Source organism: Nanorana parkeri, unplaced genomic scaffold, assembly GCF_000935625.1.
Source record: "Nanorana parkeri isolate BGI_ZX_2015 unplaced genomic scaffold, ASM93562v1 scaffold179, whole genome shotgun sequence".
Lineage (NCBI taxonomy): Eukaryota > Metazoa > Chordata > Amphibia > Anura > Dicroglossidae > Nanorana > Nanorana parkeri.
In genome coordinates this window covers 796,403-818,031 of record NW_017306447.1, presented here as the reverse complement: position 1 = coordinate 818,031, position 21,629 = coordinate 796,403, and the positions used below count along the sequence as shown (strand labels likewise).

The 21,629-nt window shown below is 44.1% G+C and overlaps 1 protein-coding gene across 1 annotated transcript in view; it reads right to left on the bottom strand.

The window, feature by feature from the left end:
- Positions 1 to 21,072, bottom strand: part of HMGXB3 (HMG-box containing 3) — a 43,012-nt gene extending 21,940 nt beyond the window's left edge. The window contains exons 1-8 of the mRNA XM_018554944.1: positions 20,897 to 21,072; positions 10,250 to 10,391; positions 8,565 to 8,739; positions 6,902 to 7,372; positions 6,659 to 6,757; positions 4,449 to 4,580; positions 3,954 to 4,135; positions 3,811 to 3,868 (exon numbers count right to left, since the gene is read on the bottom strand). Coding sequence (XP_018410446.1) covers positions 3,811 to 3,868; positions 3,954 to 4,135; positions 4,449 to 4,580; positions 6,659 to 6,757; positions 6,902 to 7,372; positions 8,565 to 8,739; positions 10,250 to 10,389 — 1,257 coding nt within the window. The 5' untranslated portion in view covers positions 10,390 to 10,391; positions 20,897 to 21,072. The remainder of the gene's footprint in view (positions 1 to 3,810; positions 3,869 to 3,953; positions 4,136 to 4,448; positions 4,581 to 6,658; positions 6,758 to 6,901; positions 7,373 to 8,564; positions 8,740 to 10,249; positions 10,392 to 20,896) is intronic.
- Positions 21,073 to 21,629: the final 557 nt, after the last annotated feature.

Genomic DNA, 21,629 nt, shown 5'->3' with positions numbered 1-21,629 from the left:
AACAAAAAAAAAAAAAAAAAAAAAGACAACATAAATGAACATATTAATTGAGGTTGATGGGGGAAAAACCCTTAAAAGTGACCATATGCCTAAGAAACTTAAAAGAGAACTATGAGGCGAGTGAAAATCACTCATCCTCATAGCTTGAGCCGACGGGTGACAATGAAACTGTCACCCGTCGGCCCAATAGATCGGGAAGTGAGCGAACGCATACTGTCGCTCGCTCACTTCTTGATCATCTCCCTGCAGAGAGCAGTGACTGTCAGTCATGGCTCCTTGCAGGGATCCCCCCCCCCCGCTTGCTCCGATGCTCCAGTGCTGACTGGAGGAACGGACGGGTACAGCTGGCTCTGCCTCTAGATAGGCAGAGCCCGCTGTCATTTACCCAGCTGGGTGGATCTCAACAGTAATGCCGGGATCCGCCCCGGCTGCTGCGGTCTCAGTATACTGCGAGCTGTAGCTTGCAATATACTGAGCTTGGGGTCACAGGAGGACACTAGTATATGTCCTCCTGTGGCCCTTAAGAGAAGTATGGGGAAAAAACAATTACCCCATACATCACTACAGAACATAATACCGACATAACAAGAGACACGCTATCTGCATGCTGGGAGCTCTTAAAGAATGCCAAGATTTAACATATATTTATAGTTTGCAAGACAGCGACAAGGTCTCTAACACCAGCCAGACTCTACTAATAATTTTAGAAGCAAACATAGCATAAATCATTCATGTAACAAGCATGCAGTAAAGTCGGCAGACCTTCAGTGAACAGAGAATAAAATGATAAATAAGCAAACACTTGACGTGAATGAAAATACATTATTATGTTTTTGTGAACTGATGATAAATCTGATGATGACTGATGATAAATCATTGCTGCAGAAAATGGAAAGATACCTATGCTACAAGTAGAAATCAGTGTAACACCTTCTAATTTATAACATGTTGGAGGGAGCAGAGGGCTGGGAAGATCTGCGCCAAATTGGATGGACGCCGCGAGCTGCGGACTGGACGGAGAGCGGAAAGCGAACGTTACATAGAGGCACAAGCTGATCACGGGTGTGAGAAGCCGCCACTTGCTTTTGACGAATAGCCGGGGTTAACTGCGATACTGCAGGGGAGAAACAGCTACCGTTATCCGATCCACTGCCGAGACTAGAATTAAATATATTGAGCGGGTGGATGGAGAGACCGAATCGATACCTTTCAGAGGGGCAACCCTTACTCACTAGATCTGGTGAGTAATTACTGCTCGGGGGGCTGCTGGTCTAAAAGATTGAGAATAAGAAGAACCGTTTTCTCCACTACTAGAAGTGTTCATCAATGGATTTAGTTAAACACTTTTTTTTTCTTCTTCACTGACACTTGAAATAATGTTTACCGGGACTGATTTAGAAAGTATCAATTCTTATTGACACTGAATATTTTTGCTACACTGTGCCTATAACCTAATGGATTGTTTATGCTTTAGAATTTAAAGGAGAACTATGGGGTTGAGGCTACAGCTCATGCTATACTGAGAAGCGCAAGCTGAAGCGTATCCCGACAATTATGTCTGGATCCGCCCTGCTGCGTGAGTGACAGCTGGCTCTTCCTATCTAAAAGGCAGAGCCAGCTGTACCTGCCCCCTCCCCCGTCCGTTCCGCCAGTCAGCGCTGGAGGATCGGAGCGGGGAGGGGGGAATCCAGCCCCTCCCCTGTCACGGCAGAGAGCCGTGACAGGATCGTGAAGTGAGCGAACGCCGGTATGTGTTCGCTCACTTCCTGATCTACTGAGCCGACCTGTGACAGTCTCATTGTCACAGGTCGGCTAGAACTATGAGGTGAGTGAAAAGCACTCACCTCATAGTTCTCCTTTAAGGTTGCATCACTGAAAGTTTCTCCACGGAGTTCGAATTGATTACGTTTATAATATTCACATTTGTTCATTCAATCATATTTATCATTGCACGAGGAATTTTTACAATTTTTCACCTGTAACACTGGGTATTTAATTTTTAGTGATTTGCTCACCCTTAGCGCGGTGTTATTTTCTTTAATACACAAGGTTTTCCTTTTCTCATTGCAGCTTTGAGGTTAATAGCTTTTAGCTAGGAGCACAGATTTTTTTTCCTCTCTCTATAATTTATAATATAACAGCTTGCACTGCACAGTTTCAGAAGAAAGACATGTATATGTTTAACATCATATGCACATTATTACCATGTATTATATCAGAAGCACTGGTGGTTGCAGGAATGAGAGATCAAGGAACACGTACTTTTATTTTTAGACACAGGACTACTGGATGGATGACTGCTTTCTTGGAGTCCATTGGGGATACAGGAAGTCTAAACCAGAGATACTGCCACTTGCAGGGGGATTGGACACTGACAAACAGATAACTGTAGACTGGCCCAGGGTACAACCATTCCTACTACCAGCATGCACTTTGTAGCAAAGCAGTACCAAGAGCATGATCATAAATACAGAATGATGAGACCTGTGTGTGTAAAATGACTTGAAATGAAGCAAAAAGATTTTACAGTCAGTGCAGAAATCCTATTTTCTTTTTTGTCCATTGAGGGACACAGGAAGACCTAAAATTTTGAGTTTTCCAAAGCAGTCCAACTGAGAGGTGGGAAGCAGAGTACACAAAGGCTAACAGGCCCAAGAAAACAACAAAGAACTGGATACTGTCTGCAGCCTAAAGAGCCGCCTGAAGGACCTGAGGATTACCACAATGCTCTTTCACTCGATCCCGGGGAGAAGCTGAGGAAGAAGTTTCAGGGGAGGAGAGTCACAGATCAATATGTACTGGTCGTAGGGAGCCAACAATGCATCCACTGCTTCTGCCAATGGACCCCTGCACCTGCATACAAAACCTGTCCAGTTTGTTGTTAAACATGTGACACAAGCCCTGAAACACCTCTGCGTGTAAAGACTACTCTCTCAGGTCCAGACTTTTCCAGCTCAAAGGTCTGCCGGCAAATTGTCTATGCCTGGAATGTACACAGCTGACAAGCCTGGAAAGTGAAGTTCTGCTCAAGACAAAAACTGGGACAGCCAAATCGCCCAAAGCACCAAGATGTTTTTGTTCAACTAGATTCCTCTGACGACCATGTTAGGGGCCCTACACAATTCAAGAATGGAAACAGCACTGGAAAAAGCAACAGCCTAATCCTCTAGCTTCAAGGTGTTGCACGCTGCATTATTATGAGCCGTGAAACAATCTCCTTTAACTTGGGACTAATATAGGTAGACTGCAACTTTTCAGGGATAAGCTCATCTGACAGGGACTTGAGCGACACACAGCCAGAATCTCTGTGGCCATTGGCTCAGAAGCCGCTGAGGCTACGTGTAAGTCAAACAAAGAATCTGTTGGAGAAGGAGTGCAACCACAATTCTAGCCTTTGTGATTCAAGTCAGCAAAAAACAGGGTGATTTGAGTCAAAGTCCTTCTTAATCATAGTAAAAACATAAGCCAAGAGGGCAGATGACCCTGGTCCACCTGATAGAGCCAAGAAAGTCTCTAGGATAGAAAATACTCTAATAGATGAGGACAACATGATTTCAGGCTGCAAACATTGGCACCACCAGTAGGCACACTGCATGTCCATTGATTGAAAGAGAGTTGGGGGTACGCATCTAGATTCAGACATACTGCAAGTGGCTCTCCCAACAACAGAAGCAGATTTCTAGAGGCTGTATGGCGGGAAAGAGAGTGCAAAACATGCCTGTGACATTCCATGCAGCTAGCCAGGAGGAAATGGGGAATAACCAATAAAAATGAAGGAGCTCCTGGTGCTCAGCTGACTGGCCTACTTACTGAGTGAGTCTTTAGAGACAAGCTCAGAGGCAATGCCAGTGGCTGTAGACCTGGAAAGCTGCAAGGTGAACCAGAACGAAGTCTGGAAAACGCCTCATGCAGAACCCAGTGCCCAAAGGTCACTTCTTGGCTAGCCCTGCTACATCCAGTCCAGCAGAGTCCAGATGTGGTACGTTCCAAAAGTCAGGCTGAGGATGACTATGCCAGATAGCTGCATATTTGAGTGGAAACCTCCAGCAGTGGTGTAGAGAAGAGTCTTGATTAAAGAAAAAACAAAGGAGAAAAAAATTGCAACAGCAGAGTTGAGGAAAGGATGTCCATCCTCCTAGGACACAAAACAAAGCAAAAAACGGAGGCATGCTAGTAATAGGAGGTGTTATACCCTGGCTGGCTTACAGTTTTGTTTGCCAGTGTGTAATCCTCCTGTAGGCCGGTGTGTAATCCTCCTGTAGATGGCAGTACAACTCAAATGTTAAAATGTTCTGTGTCTCTCAAAGGACGAGCAAGAAATGGTGTTTCTTATATTTCCAGAGCAAAAGCAGGTAGCAATTTGTACAGTTTGCAAAAACATTAAATAATTTAAAATACATCTCTTTTTTTAAATCACAGTTGGCAATTTACTTTAACTATTTACTTACCTTGGGAATCCATTTTCCACCAAGGAACTTATTGCAGAGGGGACAAACAGGAGGTTTATGCCTTGTTACATAGCTAAAAGTGCATGTGGGGTTTGTGCAGCTGCCTCGCCCTCTTCTGGTGTACGTGGTAGCCTGCAGGACAGGGAAGGGAACGGTTACTTTTCTCACACATAACACGAGAGACACATTAAGAGACTGCCATTACATTAACAGTATGTAAACTACTACATGAAAACTGTATTTTATAGGAAAAACATGGTAATTGTTTATGGTACACTGTACTAAACTAAAGGTCATACAGTTAAGGCCTAAATCTACTTTAAATCAATCATGTGACACATTATTTGGCTCATATGACCACATTCTGCCTGTTATTTTAAGGCTGAAATCCAGGCAAACATCTAAATACTCAGATGAAATACATATATGAGAGCCATTTTACCTGCCAAAGTATATGTGTTTCTGTTGATCCATTTTTGACATTTAAGGTGGTCATACACTGTGAAAATTGCAGCCACTTTTGGAGGAACCGGACGAAATTCGTACAGTGGGTGCCGCTGTCGTTACCCTTTTGGCCGGCATCCCTTGATCAGCTGATTGAAGGAGCCAGTAAAAAAATAAATCTTCCTATGAACAGAACTGCCAGTCAATAAGCTGCTGGCTCTGTTCGGGTATTCTGACAGCAGACGTTGACCGCTGTCAGAATACAAAAGAAACAGTGGGGATTCCTCGATCAATGCACCGGAGGCGATGACGGAAGAATCTGCTCTATATTTTTTTTTTTCAGCCCGCGGGTTGAACTCAACAATAGAGCAGTGTGTGGCCAGCTTTACACAGCTCTACCAAACAGCACAGTCCTCCTTGGCAGGGAAAGAGACCTGTTCCTTCTCTGCTGCAATGCTACTTTCACTTATAGGTCTCCTCCACACCCAGTGACTGGACAGTGAAAGGAGAACAGCACACATATGAGCTCATCTCTCTGTTGCCCTTCTATAAGCATGCTCTTTACACTGCAGCGAGTCACATCGACTCCGTGTTCTGCTTTCCCTCCCCCTCTCTGAGCTCTGTTGTACATTAGACTGCAAAAGGCGGATCAAATTTAGCTAATTACATTTAAAAAACTCAATTTAATAATGATTACAGACCTGCATCAATTTGTTCATTACATGTTTGCACTTAAAATTACTCAATTGAAATAGCTTTCCATTTGCTCAGTTCTAGTTTTTATCACTATTCTTCTAACATTAACTGCTCAGCCATGTAAACCCCTAATGTGGTGGAGAAAATGTAGCCCAGTGTATTTAAAAGAGAGCTTATTTATCATTTTATTCTGTGAGCACTGAAGGTCTGCCGACTTTACTGCATGCTTGTTACATGAATGATTTATGCTATGGTTGCTTTTAAAATTATTAGTAGATTCTGGCTGGTGTTAAAGAGACCTTGTCGATGTCTTGCAAAAATAAAACTGGAGGCCCCTTAAAACAAAAAGAATGTTTAAACTTATTTTTACAGCAGGCTACATGTTAAATATTGGCGAGGGGAGGGGGGAATCCCTGAGGGGAGCCGTGAATGACAGTCACCGCTCACTGCAGGGAGATGATCGGGAAGTGAGCGAACCGGCTGCATCTTTCTGCTCACTTCCCTTACTGACCAACCAGTCCTGATATTTACAGAGTCCTGCCTCAGAGCACAGTCAGGCTGATAACCTGACCTCCCTTTTACTGTAGTTGTGCAATACAGCCTGGTCACCTCCCTGCTCCCAGTCTGTGATTTGATACTAAGGATACAGCAGAAGACCAATGAGATCATGACTCTATTTTTAAAATGTTCCTTTTTAGCACATGTGCATTGCAGCTCACCTGACAGTTTGCTAGTGCTGCCCACCCCACTCCCATTCTAAGTGCTGCTGTTCAAGGAATAATAAGAGCCCAATACCAAGTCAAATTCAAATACATATGCTAGTTGCCCATTTTTTATAAATATGGTGCTACAGTAGATGGTGCCGTTTTAGATCTGCCTGGATTTCAGATTTCAATCTTTGTGAATGGTCCTCCTTTCCCGTGTTGACAATTTTACGATCCTGTTCTCTCTTGGTGCCTTAAACATGGGGTAATCAGCTAAATACAATATATAAATAATATAAAGAAGTGTTGTTACAACCTGAAACCTTCTCAATGCTCTGACCAAGTATGGAGCATGCCAGTACTCACCAGTTTAATAGAGCGAGAGGTCTCTGTAACGGAGCGATTGGTCATAGGCAACATAATAAACTGGGAGGGGGCAGATGGAGTAGAGTTATCCTCCGTGTCCTGTGGAAAAAAGTATTGCCATAAAAAAATGATGTAAGAATTATAGCATGAGTGGTTACTTCATGTTTGCTTTCCAATTTTTTCTCTCGTTATAACCTGACTTAATATTTACTAGTGGTAAAAAAACATGTCTGCTCCCCTTACCTGGATGGCCATAACTGTGACAACAGACATTCCTCTATGTAAGTCTGACCTTGCCACTGCAAGGCCTCCATCTTCCTCAATGACCATGCTAGTGGCTGGATAAGTGTTTGTTTCTCCAATCTCCAAAGTAGCATCATCTAGGATGAGCTCCCCTGCAACTTTATCTGTCCCAGCACAATGGGAGTACATCCCACCAGCAATGACTTCTCGCACTGCATTTGCTCCTTCATTGGCAAGTCCCTCTAGATCGATGAGTTGTTCAGAAAGGCCTGCTTCCAAAGTACAGACATTCTGCCCTCCACTGTGGGACAAAGCAGCTGAAGGAGCCAGGACTGCAGTTTCCCTATGATAGTTTAGGCTTACATCTTCTTCTGCAGCAGGTTTAGGCACCAGGATGTATTCTGAACGGGGAAGGATCTTTCTAAAGCCAGGGACATCAGAAATCACAGTGGACGGGCCGGATTTAATGTTCTGTCCAAATGAAAACAGACATTACAACATGTTAAAGAATATAATACTCAGGCCATGTAGCTGTCAATAAGCTGCCAGTATAATAACATTTACACATTAAATATTTATGGAATAAAAGTTTACAAATTAGTGTTCCCTACTAGGGCTGTGGAAATTAAAGATGAATTTCTCGATTAATCGTTAAACTTTTTGATCGATTAAAATTATTTTGATCGCTAATGAAAACACTCACCTCTCTGCCGGCTTCCGGGAGTCCCGTCGGCGTCACCGGACTCCTCCCAAACTTGCTCCCCCTAGGTGGCTACATTCATTACTTCACTGTATATTTCACCATATATTTCACACAGTATGGACTTTAAACATGTCAGCCTTTGTTAATTTTCATTACATGGAGGATCACGGCATAAGGATTTTATGGTGAGTACACAAATCCTATTTTCTTTCTTGTCAATTGAAAGACACCGGAACGTCTTTAACTACTTGCCAGCCGCCCGTTGTAAATAACTGGACAGACAGCAAGTGCCTTACTGCAGGTCGCCTTAGCTGTACAGCATTTTCTTTTTGCGAGTGAAAGCAGGACATGGTAAACGCATTAAACAGCCGGTATTGGCAGTTACATGCAAGTGTTGATCACTTGTATGGTACCAAGGAGTGTGCTCCCCCCCCCTCCCCGCCAGGCTCTGCTGTCCCCCATGCAGGCCCGGGACGAGCACAGCAGCTCTCTGTACTGGGATCTGGGCTAAAGCCAGAGATGAAGCAGATCTCTGCTTCGTCAGCTTCTTTGGAGGTCCCTAGGTGACATTAGGGGTCTTATATACCCCTAATGTCTTCATAAAGCGGCCTGTCACTGTATATTTGCTATCACAAAGGGGGATTGTTATCTGCTGAGTGGAGTGATGCATGCTCTTTGCATGCCGGTGCCGGTGTTCAATCCTTGTATAGATAACAGTATAGCCCAAAGGTTAGAGACTGTGTGCCTCAATGGACAAGAAAGAAATATTGTTTTTTGGAACAGACTTACATGGTTGCTCAAAAATATCCATGTAAAACTATGCAAAATCTAAAATACAGTGTAAAGCCTGCAATGATTGCTTTATATAGTAACTAAAATAATAAATGTGATCCAATAGATCCCTCAATTTATTTTAAATCATAGTTTCTATAAAGCCCCTGTAAGCAGCAGGACACTTACAGGGTCCAGGCCCTCCTTCTCTAGCTTGGCTCGCTCCAGGTAATAGCTCTTCTCGGCCACACTCAGCAGTTTCCAGCTCTCACTGATCTTCTTGTTGATTTCCGATTGGGGCAGGTGAGGCACCTCTTGCTGGACTTTGAGGTAGATATCATAGTAGTAGAGCAAATAGGCTGACCTGAAAAACATGAACAGGTTTCACATAATAAACAAGGTTCTCGTTTTACAAAGGCTTAAAGTAAACCTTTCATTACCCTAATGGCACTGAACAGGTAATAGTACTAATATGTAGCAACAGCATGCTTTAAAGCATATTTTATAGACACGTGCGGAAGAGATGCATGGTGTTGAGAATCTTGGGGAGCTATAACATGGAAATTTTAAAGTCTTCGGGGTGTGTCAAGAGCTTGCCTGCCTCCTTCCACACATTTCTACTGGCCCATCACTACTAAAGGAGGTCTTACTGGCTAGTTAGGAGTAAAGCAAGCTCTTTACATTATTGGGAAGTGTTGACATTTGCATGTTACAGCTTGCTGAAACATGAGGAACTCTATAAAAGATATGTACAGTACATGACTCTGCTATGTGCCTGCATTGTAGTTCTGAAGTCTATTCAGTATCATTAGGGTTTTGACAAGTACACATAAAAACAAAATGACATAAAAAAATAACATTTTAGGCCGGATTGGTCATTTTGTTAAAGCTACACACTTAAAAAAACACAAGTTGTGCAGGTAACGTGAGAATCTTGGAGTGTGGAATGGCATTGTGGCATAGGAGACTGTTGTTGACCAGAATGTCCTACCCCCTAGCTCCCCCACCTTAGACCTACTTTCCAATAGGAGGAGTGAGCTGCTGCATTTTGCGTACAGCTGCAAAGCAGACGCCAGATTCCTTTGTGCTCTGCATAATGTGACTTTTCTCACACATTCCACAGAGAACAGGTGAGGCCATGTTCCAGCACTATAGCAGTTTGCCTTTTCTGATGACAAGCAGGCTTGAAATAATTACTGCTACTATGCCCAGCCACAATTCAGAATAGTAGCCCTCTGATTTACTGTTATGGGCAACACTGACACATTTGTTTTCTACAGTTTTCATTAGAACAAATCCTTGAAACTAGCAGGAAAGCAGGCTAAAGAACTTCTAAACAGCTGACTGGCTGCTACAGACGTGAAAGCAGTCAACATATTAACTCGTAACACACACACACACACACACACGGGCATCTGCTGCCCATTAATGCCCAGAAGATATGCTAAGTGCTGGACAGTCTTTAGCGGCACCTTCAAATCTCTAAGCCTGTGTTATGATATCCACACCCAACCAACCTTTCTAATCAGCTGACTTCTAGTTCCTGACCCTGACCTGCTCCAGCACATTGTTCCTGTAACTGACCTAAATCCGTATTCAAATGTGTTAACTTTGGCTTATTCCTATAAATATGAAACTGATCCACCGACCACGTCCTCAAGCAGTCCCCCATCAATGAGCCACATACACCTGTCCAGGCTTTGGCCTGCTGTTTAACTTCAATACCCACATTTCTGCTTTGCTCGCTCTCACTTCATCACCAGGTATTACTGCGTCAGTGAGAGGTGCACAGTCTGCCAAACTCTCCAAAGCTTGTGACCACCAGATACGTGTACATGACACTTTGCTTATCCCATGTTCCATAAAACACTAACCTGGGTTTCTTCATGGAATCCCTCTGCTCAGTGCATCCTCTGTATTTCTTCTTTTTAACAGGTGGCTTAGCAGGCACATAGTTTCCTTCAATTTCCTCAGACACCACTGTAACCTCCGTGCCATCAAAGGGGTCATCCATGTCTAAAGAAAACACAGGAACAAAAATTATCTATGTCTTCTTTATTAATATTTCTATAAAAAGGTTTTAAAAAAAAAATTAAAATTAATAAACAACCTGCCCAAGTAGGAAATAAAGAAAGTAATTCGAGGGCTGGCAAAGGGAAATAAATGGGCAAATCATTTCCTATCCCAAGCCACTGCTGCCAAGTAAGAGGGGTGGATAAGAATGTCTTCACAAGGGTATGCTGTACCACTTGGTTCCGGGGATACAAATAAACTAAGAAGGATTTTCTTACAAACTCTTACAAGCCGGAACACTCTCTCTTTTGGGAGGGGAGATAGCAGGTCATTTATGAGGATGGCTTAGGGAGGGGAGATAGCAGGTCATTTGTGAGGGTGGCTTAGCATTTTCTACAAGCAAGTGAAATCCTGTTACTTGCAGGACCTCCAGGTAAGAAAATTTGCAACGGGTTCACAGAAAATAATTTTCTTAACAAACCTGTATACAATGACGTTTGATGGCAAATATACAGAAAAATTGATTTGGGGTATACAAACGCAGTGAAAATAGCCACCTGAAGCTTACACAGGGTGAACCCATGGCTCAAATGGAAGAATGAACCTACATGGAAGCTTGAGGAAGGCAAGTACCAGTAGGTGTGTGTGTGTGGTTGGGCCAGCATTCCAAAAAAAACCCTCAAAAAACAAACAACAACAACCCGGCAACCAATGAACGAGGCTGGAAAAAAAAAAAGAAGAGCTGCTTAACAAAAATTTGCCATGTGGTTTCTCATCGTTATTCAATGACAGCGCAAAGCTACCAATACAAAATGCCAAGGAACTAAGAGGGTATAATTAAGTGAGGTGCTACTTAAGCTGGGTATACACCACTCAACTTTTTTTTTTACGAAAGGTGATGGACAAATCCCCTGCTAATTGGCTGTTAGCTCCGGTCAGTTGAAAATTTTCCTGGCTCCTTTCATCAGCTAACCGAGGGATCCTGGGTGGAAGGGTGCCGACAGTGACACCCATGGTGCGAATTTCAGGACAGGTCATCAGGAACCGGCCGAAATTCGTCCCGTGTATACTGTACCTGGCTTAAAGTGGACCTTTACCCATATCTTTAAAATAACAACAAACACACCTTTAGACAGTGGCCATGTTTACTAAGGGCAGATAACTAGCTCTCCTTTAACTTCCTGGATTTATGGCACATGCAACTAGACATGTGACTAGGACATGTGACCATGTGCATCATCTTAAGGGAGGAAAATGCCTTTCACTGAGATGAGATTTCACAGCAATGCTCTGCTGATGACAATCCCAGTGTGCATGGTGGCTTTGGCAAACTGAAGTCATTTTGCCCTTTCAAAGCAGGAAGTGAAGCTCTGCAAGTGTAAGTATTTCATATTCACAGGATTTTACACCAGACATGTCTATGTTATTATTAATCAACATACATACAGTGTGTAAAATAACTATTTGATCCCCTACAGATTTTGTAAGTTTGCCCACTTACAAAGAAATTAAAGGTCTATAATGTTTATCATAGGTGTATTTGAAATGATAGAGACAGAATATCAACCAAAAATCCAGGAAAATAACACATGATACAAATGTTATAAATTGAGTTGCAGTTCAGTGAGTAAAATAAGTATTTGATCCCCAAGCAAAACATGACTTAGTACTTGATGGATAAACCCTTGTTGGCAAGCACAGTGGTAAGACGTTTCTTGTAGTTGGTTACCAGGTTTGCATACATCTCAGGAGGGATTTTGGTCCACTCTTCTTTACAGATCTTCTCTAAATCTTTAAGGTTTCTTGGCTGTTGCTTGGCAACTCAAAGTTTCAGCTCCCTCCATACATTTTCTATAGGATTAAGGTCTGGAGACTGGCTAGACCACTCCATGACCTTAATGTGCTTCTTCTTGAGCCACTGCTTTGTTGCCTTGGCTTTATTTTTTGGGACATTGTCATGCTGAAAGACCCATCCTCAGTGTTCTGGCTGAGGGAAGGAGGTTCTCATCAAAGATTGACCGCTCAATGCGGCAAAAGTCGGCTTGTACCTTTTAGCAGAGAAACAGCTCCAAACCATAATGTTTCCACCTCTGTGCTTGACTGTAGGGATGGTGTTCTTAGGGTCATAGTCAGCATTTTTCTTCCTCCAAACACGGCGAGTCGAGTTAATGCCAAAGAGCTCAATTTTGGTCTCATCTGACCACAGCACTTTCTCCCAATCCTTCTCTGAATCATTTAGATGTTCATTGGCAAGCTTCAGACGGGCCTGTTCATGAGCCTTCTTGAGGAGGGGGACCTTGCAGGCGCTGCAGGATCTCAATCCATGGTGGTGTATTTCTCAAGATCTTTCTTACCCCATGAGGCGAAATCTTGCATGGAGCTCCAGACTGAAGGCGATTGTAGGTTATTTTGTATTCCTTCCATTTGCAAATAATTTCCTTCTCACCAAGCTTCTTGCTGATGGTCGTGTAGCCCAATCCAGCCTGGTGCAGGTCTACGATCTTGTCCCTAATGTCCTTTGACAGCTCTTTGGTCTTGCCCATGGTGGTGAGGTTTGAATGGAAGAAAGAGATTCTGTGGAGAGGTGTCTTTTATATAAATAACGAGTTGTTGTTAGGAGCACCTTCTTAAATTGACAGGACTAATCTGTGTACCACATAGCCAGTGTGTGGGAGGAGCCAGAATTATTATTGGTTGGTAGGGGATCAAATACTTATTTTACTCACTGAACTGCAACTCAATTTATAACATTTGTATCATGTGTTTTTTCTGGACTTTGGGTTGATATTCTGTTTCTATCATTTAAAATACACCTATGATAAAATCTAAAGACCTTTCATTTCTTTGTAAGTGGGCAAATAATTATTTTCCTCACTGTAGAGGGATGCATTGGCAGAATGATTTTTGAGTGTAAAGGTCTGCTATAAGCCTTAGATCATTCACAAAAGAACACTGAAAAACCTCAGTTATAGCCTGCTTTTAATAAAGCAGAACTCAGGGCAGATGTACAAGTGACTAATTAATGCAGCTATATCTACATATATTAAATATATTTACTTTACTTTTAGGGGCTTCAGGGAAATATTGGGGGTCTAAACAGACCCCTAATATTTCCCTTTTAAAATAGAAAAAGAGATTGAGGACACAATCTCTCTTCTGCAGCCCCAATTATAAATGAACAGGGATTCTCTACACTGAGTGTTCCTGATCATTCATAACTTGTAGACATAGTGTGTTTACTATAGCCACAATCATGAATGAACAGGAGGTGATGTAGATCACTTCCTATTCATTCATAATTGACGACACTGCAAATAATTGAGGACATAGTATGTTTGTATGAGTGTTTGTACCCGCTTTCCTTCCTGACACGCTGTCACTGGAGGCTGGGTGGGGCGTGAGGAGAGCTCAGCCTTCTGTGACAGCTGTCTGCGCCCACACCGCCGCTCTCCATCCTGGCACGCTGTCACAGGAGGCTGAGCAGGACGGGAGGAGAGCTCAGCCTCCTGTGACAGCGATGGCGGTCTTGTCCCACACCGCCGCTCTACTGATCTGTGACAGGAGGCTGAGCGGTGCGAGGAGGAGAGACGACGGCTGCTCACAACGCTCTCCTCCCGCAGCGTTCGGCCTCCTGTGACAGTTTCTCTCCTCCCCGCTGGGACACAGAGCAGTGCCCAGCGGGGAGGAGAGAAATCACGGATGTACCGCTATTTCGGCCAAAAAAATGGCACTTTCGCCATTTGCCAAAAGTGCTATTTTCAGCCAATATGTTTCGGCGGCCGATATATCCGTGTATCCCTAATATTTATATTATAGTTATATAAGGGCTGCAACAACTAATCGATTTAATGGATAAAAAAAAAAAAAAACGATAATGAGAATGGTTGTCAACGATTCTCATAATCGATGAGTTGATTTTCAGTTAGTTGCAGCCGCAGCTCTGCTCCAATGTTCTCCTCTTCGCTGGGAGACGCTGCATGCGGCAGTCTGTGCCCCCTTCGATTAGAGGGGGCACAGAGCACTGCAGCCAGCACCCAGTGGGGAGTAGAGATCGCTGAGCCTCTGCATGCTGCCCACGATCCTCCTCTGCTTCCTCCGTGCCTCTGATGCTGCCTGCGATCCTCCCGTGTCCCCTCTTCTGCCAGCGGTAGAAAGCCGGCATCAAGTCTCCCATCCAGCGGATGGGTGCAATAGCCAGCCTGCTATTGGCTATTTTAAATTGCAATAGCCAATAGCAGGCTGGCTATTGCACACACCCACTGCCTGCTGTCAATCAGCAGAGGAGAACCTGAAGGAGGCAGGAGTGCGCAATAACCAGTGTTCCTACTGGCTGTTGCAATTTAAAATAGCCAATAGCAGGCTGGCTATTGCTCCCAGCCACTGCCTGCTGTTTATATTCAGCTGCCTCAGCAGGCAGCTGTCATTCCCCACTGAAGTGCACAGGTGACACTAGAGGTCTAACAGAACTAGTGTCACCTTAAAGAGAACCTGTCACCTCCAATGTGCTATCACATAGGGGGCTTGAGAGCCCCCCTTGTGATAGCAATAAAGTTAAGTAAGAATCAGCCTATCAAATTCTGCTGTGCGTTGCGGTGCCATTCATTTCAGTGGCACCCCAAACGCGCTTCCCGTCTGCAGTGTGATCGCCCGCACTGGAACTTGTGGTACTGCAATTCCATGCATTCCAGTGGGATGTGATTGGAAAAAAATGTGCATGCAGTTTTATTCTAAAGTAAACTTTATGTTTGGAACAATCTATTTGTGTATTTCATTTTAAATAAAAGATGGTATTTAATTTTTTTATTGGATTCGCTTGTACCAAACCAGTCTGTCAACACAGGCCCTAAATACATTTTTTGAAAATCCAGGCAGCGTAAGTATAAGCCTGTTGCAATTCCCTAAACAGAAACACTCCAACTGAGCAAGGAAGGGGCAGCAGTGGGAGCCAATCAGGTGTGTGGCATGCAAATGTGCTGACCAGGAACATGCTGATAGGAGACGAGAGCAGAGTGAGTCAGCTTTAAATAATTTTCAATATTAAAAATACAAAACATTACAAAAACATTCACCAGTATAATATCTCTATTCATTTAATGGCATATAAAACGCAGTCATTATGCTTCTACCATGTACATACAAAATACATACATTCATGGCTGAGAAAAGCTCTCAGAGTGAAGACATCCTAAAATGCAAACACCCTGCAACACATAACCAGAATATGCTTTTCAATTAGTAGCCATTACCTGTAATGCATTCAATTACCATGAACACAAAGAAGTCTTCACAGCCAGTTACATGCAAATTGTGTGACAGTAGAATAATATAATTATTCGTAGAAAGCTGGCAACAAGTCTCCCATCCAGCGGCTGGAAGCAATAGCCAGCCTGCTATTGGCTATTTTAAATTGCAATAGCCAATAGGAGGCTGGCTATTGCACCTGCCCACTGCCTCCTGTCAATAAGCAGAGGAGGACCTGAAGGCTGAAGGAGAACTTTCTCCTTCAGGTCCCTCCTCTGCTGATTGACAGCAGCAGTGGGTGGGTGCAATAGCCAGCCTGCTTTTGCAATTTAAAATAGCCAACAGCAGGCTGGCTATTGCTCCGAACCACTGGCTGCTATATTTACATTCCGCAGCTAAAGCTATTGAAGTGGAAAGGTGACATAAGGGGTCTAAAAGACCCCTAATGTCACCTTAAAGAGAACCTATCACGGCCAATGTGCTATCACATAGAGGGCTTGTGAGCACCCCATGTGATAGCAATAAAGTTAAGTTAAAAAAAAAAAAGGAGTAAAAAAAAAATACAATTAAAGAAAAATGTTAAATACCCCCCCTAAAAAAAATTAAAGTCCCCTGACCCCGCGAATGTGTGCACACGAACAGAAACACATGTCAGGTGCACCTATGTATGACAACGGCGATTGCGCTACACATGTCAGGTATCGCCACGTGTGGCAGAGTGAGAGCAATAATTCTCAGACCAATATTCATGGCTAACTCTGAACTGATGACCGGGCTTTTATATTTTTATTAACAGTTTGGTTATTTTATTATATTAGCTTGGAGTTTTTCAATGCAGATTGTTTTAAATCCATGAAACAAATTAAATTATCTAATATAATACATACAATAATGGATAAAAATGAAAAAAGGCATTTTTGGTTTCAGCCTGACAAATTCTGCTGCAGGTTGTGCGTTGCATTGCCATTCATTTCTATTTATTTTAATATGTCTTTATTAAAGTTTCAAATATTACAAAGTGCTCAACACTATAACTGATTTTGGAAGCACAGTATGTGATACATACAAAGAGAAAAAACAAAAAAAACATTGAAGTATATAAAAGAGGAGTGCATATCATAAAGCAGGAATGAATAAGGCAATGTATATACACAACATTGCTTTACCTGAGCAGTCTTCCAGCAACTTGCTTCTGAGATCGGACCTGTCTATCGGCAGCTGTTATCCCCCCACACCTGCTCCTCCTTACTACATCTCCCCGCGTCCCTGTGCCAATCGTGGATGTGGGCGGATAGTGTGAGGCGGGAAGGAGGTGCGGCGTGTAGAGCGTGGATGCGGGCGGGTCTGGCAGCGGTGAACGTGAGTTGGGGAGGAGGTGCGGCGCGTGTTTGTGGACCCGTGAACAGGGCCAAATGATCGGAAGCCGATTAATCGATTATTGAAAAAGTTGACAACTTTTTCAATAATCGATTATAATCGATTATGTCGATTAGTTGTTGCAGCCCTAAAAAATATTAAGGGCTTGTTCACACCAAATGCAGACCAGATCTGCATGAGTTTCTGCACATGCAGTGCAGTGGGTTGTGCCGCGTTTTTGATGCATTCCGGCTGTTTTTGGTAAAAAAACACACAAATGTTTTAGTTTAAAATGGGCTCTAGGTGCGTTCCAGGGCGTTTGCATGTGTTTTTGATGCGTTCCAGAGCAGGTAAAACAGGGCTTGCTGCAGTTGTTTTACATGCTCTGGAACTGAACGCTGCGGTGTGAACTAAAGCCCAAAATACCATTGGAATACATTGGACGCAGTTTTGATCTGTTCTGTAACTGCTCTGCTCCTGGAACGCGCTTGGTGTGAACAAGGCCTAAAACAGGAGAAATATCAAATATAGCATCCAAAAAAGTGCACTTCTGATTATGCCACATGTGAGCACCATGATGAAGAGGAAAAAGAAAAGTGGGGAAAAGGAGGGAAGGTTGAAAGGAAGAAAGAAAGAGAAGGAAGAGCCAGTATTTAATTATTAGCTAGTCAGTCACAACAGACAGTAGGGTTTTCATAACCATTTTCCCCAACATTTATAAAAGTATCATATTTATTATGATTCGGGGCAAAAACACGTTCATAAGAGCATTGCAAGCTCACAGACGAGACAACTTCTGATAGATTTGGGGGAGAAGTATTTCGCCATTGGCGAGTAAGCAGTAGTCTAGCTGCAAAAAGAATGTGAAGAACTATGGCTCTAGAGCAGTGGTTCTCAACCAGTGTAACCTCAGGACCCACATTTGTCCATGGCCATTAAGTTGTGACCCAAGTTGCACTGCAATGGAACGCACGGCATTGTGGTACAGATCCACCCAGTCTCCCTATCTTACGAGAACTGGAGTGGCTCTTCTGGCTTGGGGTCCAGTGCGGGCTGCTGTTGCTGTGATGGAGCTCCATCCATGTGTGCATTGCTTGCAGTTCCCTTGCACACCCTGTAGAGGTGCCGGGAGCCAGAATATGACATCACTCCGGTCCAGGCACCTCTGCAAGGCATGCGAAGGAGCTGCAAGCAATGCACATATGGATGGAGCTCCCTCGCGGCCATGGCCCCATCCTACCCCACCTCAAGCTGACACTCGGCACCAGGCAGCATATTTTGAATGGCTGCTTGGCCCGAGAACTGATAGTGCTGAGCTAGGGGGAGGCTGGGGAGCCTTGTCTACAAAAGTGGATGGTATGTGGTGACCCAATGTACAAGGGTCGTGACCCACTTTTGTGTCACGACCCACCAGTTGAGAACCAAGGTTCTAGAGGATATAGAGAAAGCATCAAGCCCAATATGGAGAATTGCCAGTGAAATAGAGGGGTCAATAGGTGTGCATGGAAACTGGGATATGAGTCAAACGACTTGGTTCCAATAGGAAAGTAAAGAGTTACAATACCATAAAATATGGGGAGGAGAGCCAATATCTCCGCATTCCCTCCAGCATTGAGGGGATTGGGGGGTTTGAGAACTCTTATAATTTGTAGGGGGGTGAGATACCATTTATTCACAACCTTTTAATACAGTTCCCAATAATTGGCACATTAAGTGCTCTTCTAAGGCCTCATTCACACACGGATCGGCCTGCACGTACAGCTCCGTGCTGCGTGCGTGGCCGTACTGAGCAGCTGCCGGGAAGGACAGGTGCTGCGTGTGATTAGTACGCAGCCCCCGTCCTTCTCTATGGGGCTACGCAGCCGTACGTCCCCCTACACCGGCCCGCCCTGCACGTTTGTGGGGTGAGCGTATTCATGCGCCGCCGGAATGGATCCTGTATGCGTCCCGGCCAGAAAACCCGCACCCCTGCGTACCTGCATTTGAGGTTAGCGTAGGGGGGCGTACGGCCGCGTAGCCCCATAGAGAAGGACGGGGGCTGCATACTAATCACACGCAGCACCTGTTTTTCCCGGGAGCAGCTGGAGTACGGCCCCGCACGTAGCTGTACGTGCAGGCCGATTCGTGTGTGAATGGGGCCTAAGACTGCTTAAACGCCTCGCGCCATTGGTCAATAGAGTAACTAAGTCCTAGATCTCGTTCCTATTTATAAATCTGACGAGTTTTACAAACAGTTGCTTATCACCCAAACAAGAGTAAAATAACGTAATTTCTTTGTAGGAAACTATCACCAAAAAGGAACTTGTGTATGGATGAGTCTATAGGAACTGATAAAGAGATGTGTTGTTGTTCTACAAGGTGTTATTTGTTGGCATCGGAAGTAGGTTATAACGGGTTGTGGAAAGGGGCCGTGTCATTTATTTTAATGGCATCCCAAACACACCTGCCGCCCACAGTGTGATCGCCCGCACTGGAACACGCGGTTCCACAATGCTGTGCATCCCAGTGCTGTGCAATTGCAAAAATTGTGCATGCAGTTTTTTTGTGAAGTAAACTTTATGTTTGTAGCACTCCATTTGTGTATTTCATTTAAAATAAAAGATGGTATTTATTTTATCCGATTAATCAAAAATAATTGGCCAACTAATCGATTCTGAAAATAATTCGTTAGTGGCAGCCCTAGAATGCACACTGATTTACCAGCTTTACTTGTGTCTTAATACATGGATTCTGGAAAGGTGAGACACAGATGTGATTGCTCATCACTGCCCTGTCTGTGTCCAAATGCAAAATACTAGAGAAAGTATATATGTGACAGCGCTCCCTCCAGCCTGTCCCCTCCTACACTCTAACAATAGAATATCCCTTGGCGCCCTCATTCACTGCATATAGAAAGTGATGATGTACAGGACCTTATAGTGCTGCAGAGAGGCTACAGGGACTGGTCTAAGGACCGATCACATCTGCACGTCACAGGAACGTGCGTCCAGTTTGAGCACATTTTTGTGCTGCGCATTCCCATTGATTTCAATGGATTGATAGACACACGGTAAATGCGGCAAAAAAAGTAATGTAGCATTTGGCTTTTTTTTTGCATTTTCACGCACGCGAACGTGGAGCAAAAACACACGTCTTGCTGGCCGCATTGGAGGAGCCATTAAGAATGAATGGCACCTCAAGCGCATTTGTACGCATTTCTGCAAGTGCGTGCACATACACGCGCAGGTATGAACCGAGCCTTAAAGCCGGCTGGCTCTGAGGTTCAGGTGAGTATAAATTTTTTATTTCACTCCTTAGATGAAAAGGAGCCCTTAACCCTTGCAATATGGGGGTGGCCTCATTGCAAGGGTTAAGAATAAATTTATCCATGTAACAGACTCTTTGTTTTTATGATTTTGGGAAAGCAGTGTGCTATTGTTATAAATATAATCACATTAATACAATGATACCATGTAATGCAAATGGTTGTAAAGGGCTGAAGATGAACTGACAGTTCTGCCTGCTGATAACCCATGGACACGTGACCTGGCTGCTTGTATACACTGATGTCAGTGCATATTTTCACACCTGCACTGATCACACATGCATCCCCTCAGCAGTTCATTAACCCCCTTCCTTGTGTCTCATGAGGCGCTCAGTCCCCTACCTCCCCATCCATAAATTGCCTGTCTGAGGATATAACACCATATACATGTTGTGTCTACTCTTCTCCCTCCCCTCCCCCACCGCCTATTCATGTGTCTTCATACTGACTCGGGCACTCCCCAACGTCCAATGAGCGGCCGCCTTATTAACTCACTCCCGGACTTTACCTCTCACTGCCCTCCGCAGCTCCCTATACAAGTCCTATGAGCCCCATTCACACCCGCCGCAGAGAGCCGAGCCCCGGCACCCCAGGCCGAGCTCCTTACCTGCAGGCCAAGCCGAGCGCCGGTGAGAAAGTCACCCCCTCTCCTCCATGCCCTCTCCAAGATGGCGGCCTGGCTGCTAGGGCGGAGCGACCAATAGGAGCGGGGAATGAAAGGCCGAGTGCCAATTAGCTGCTGCCTTTTAGCCACGTGTGTCCTGAGGTAGAGGATGGCAAGGCGGATAAAGCGGAGACTGCATTATAGGACTGTACGAAACGGTAGCGGAGCGAAAGGGAGAAAAAATAAGGAAACTAAGGAATCTGAGAATTGTGAATTAATATGGCAGATCTCTAGGATATTATCACAGACATTGAGATAATGTCAGAATGCTGAGATAATAACACAGAATGGTGACATAGGAAGGCAGAATTCTGAATTTTAGGATACATTGTACCGGTGACAGAAGGTTTCTATTTAGGTCACATGCACGCGGGGCTATTAGCGGTGGCAAGAACTTGCAGCAGGAATCAGGTAGTTGTGCCATCTAGGGTTAAAGGTGGATAGATGCGGTCATCCTGTCATACACTTGGATGGGCACAGCAGGTGACCTGTATGTAGTGTTGCTACCTGTCCCGGATTCACCCGGACAGTCTGAGTTTTGAGTCCTGTATGTGCTGTTTCCGGGTGTTATGCCAGCTGAAGCACATACAGGACTCAAAACCCGGACTGTCCAGGTGAATCCGGGACAGATGGCAACCCTACCTGTATGGAACACACCTAGGATTCCTGCCACAAG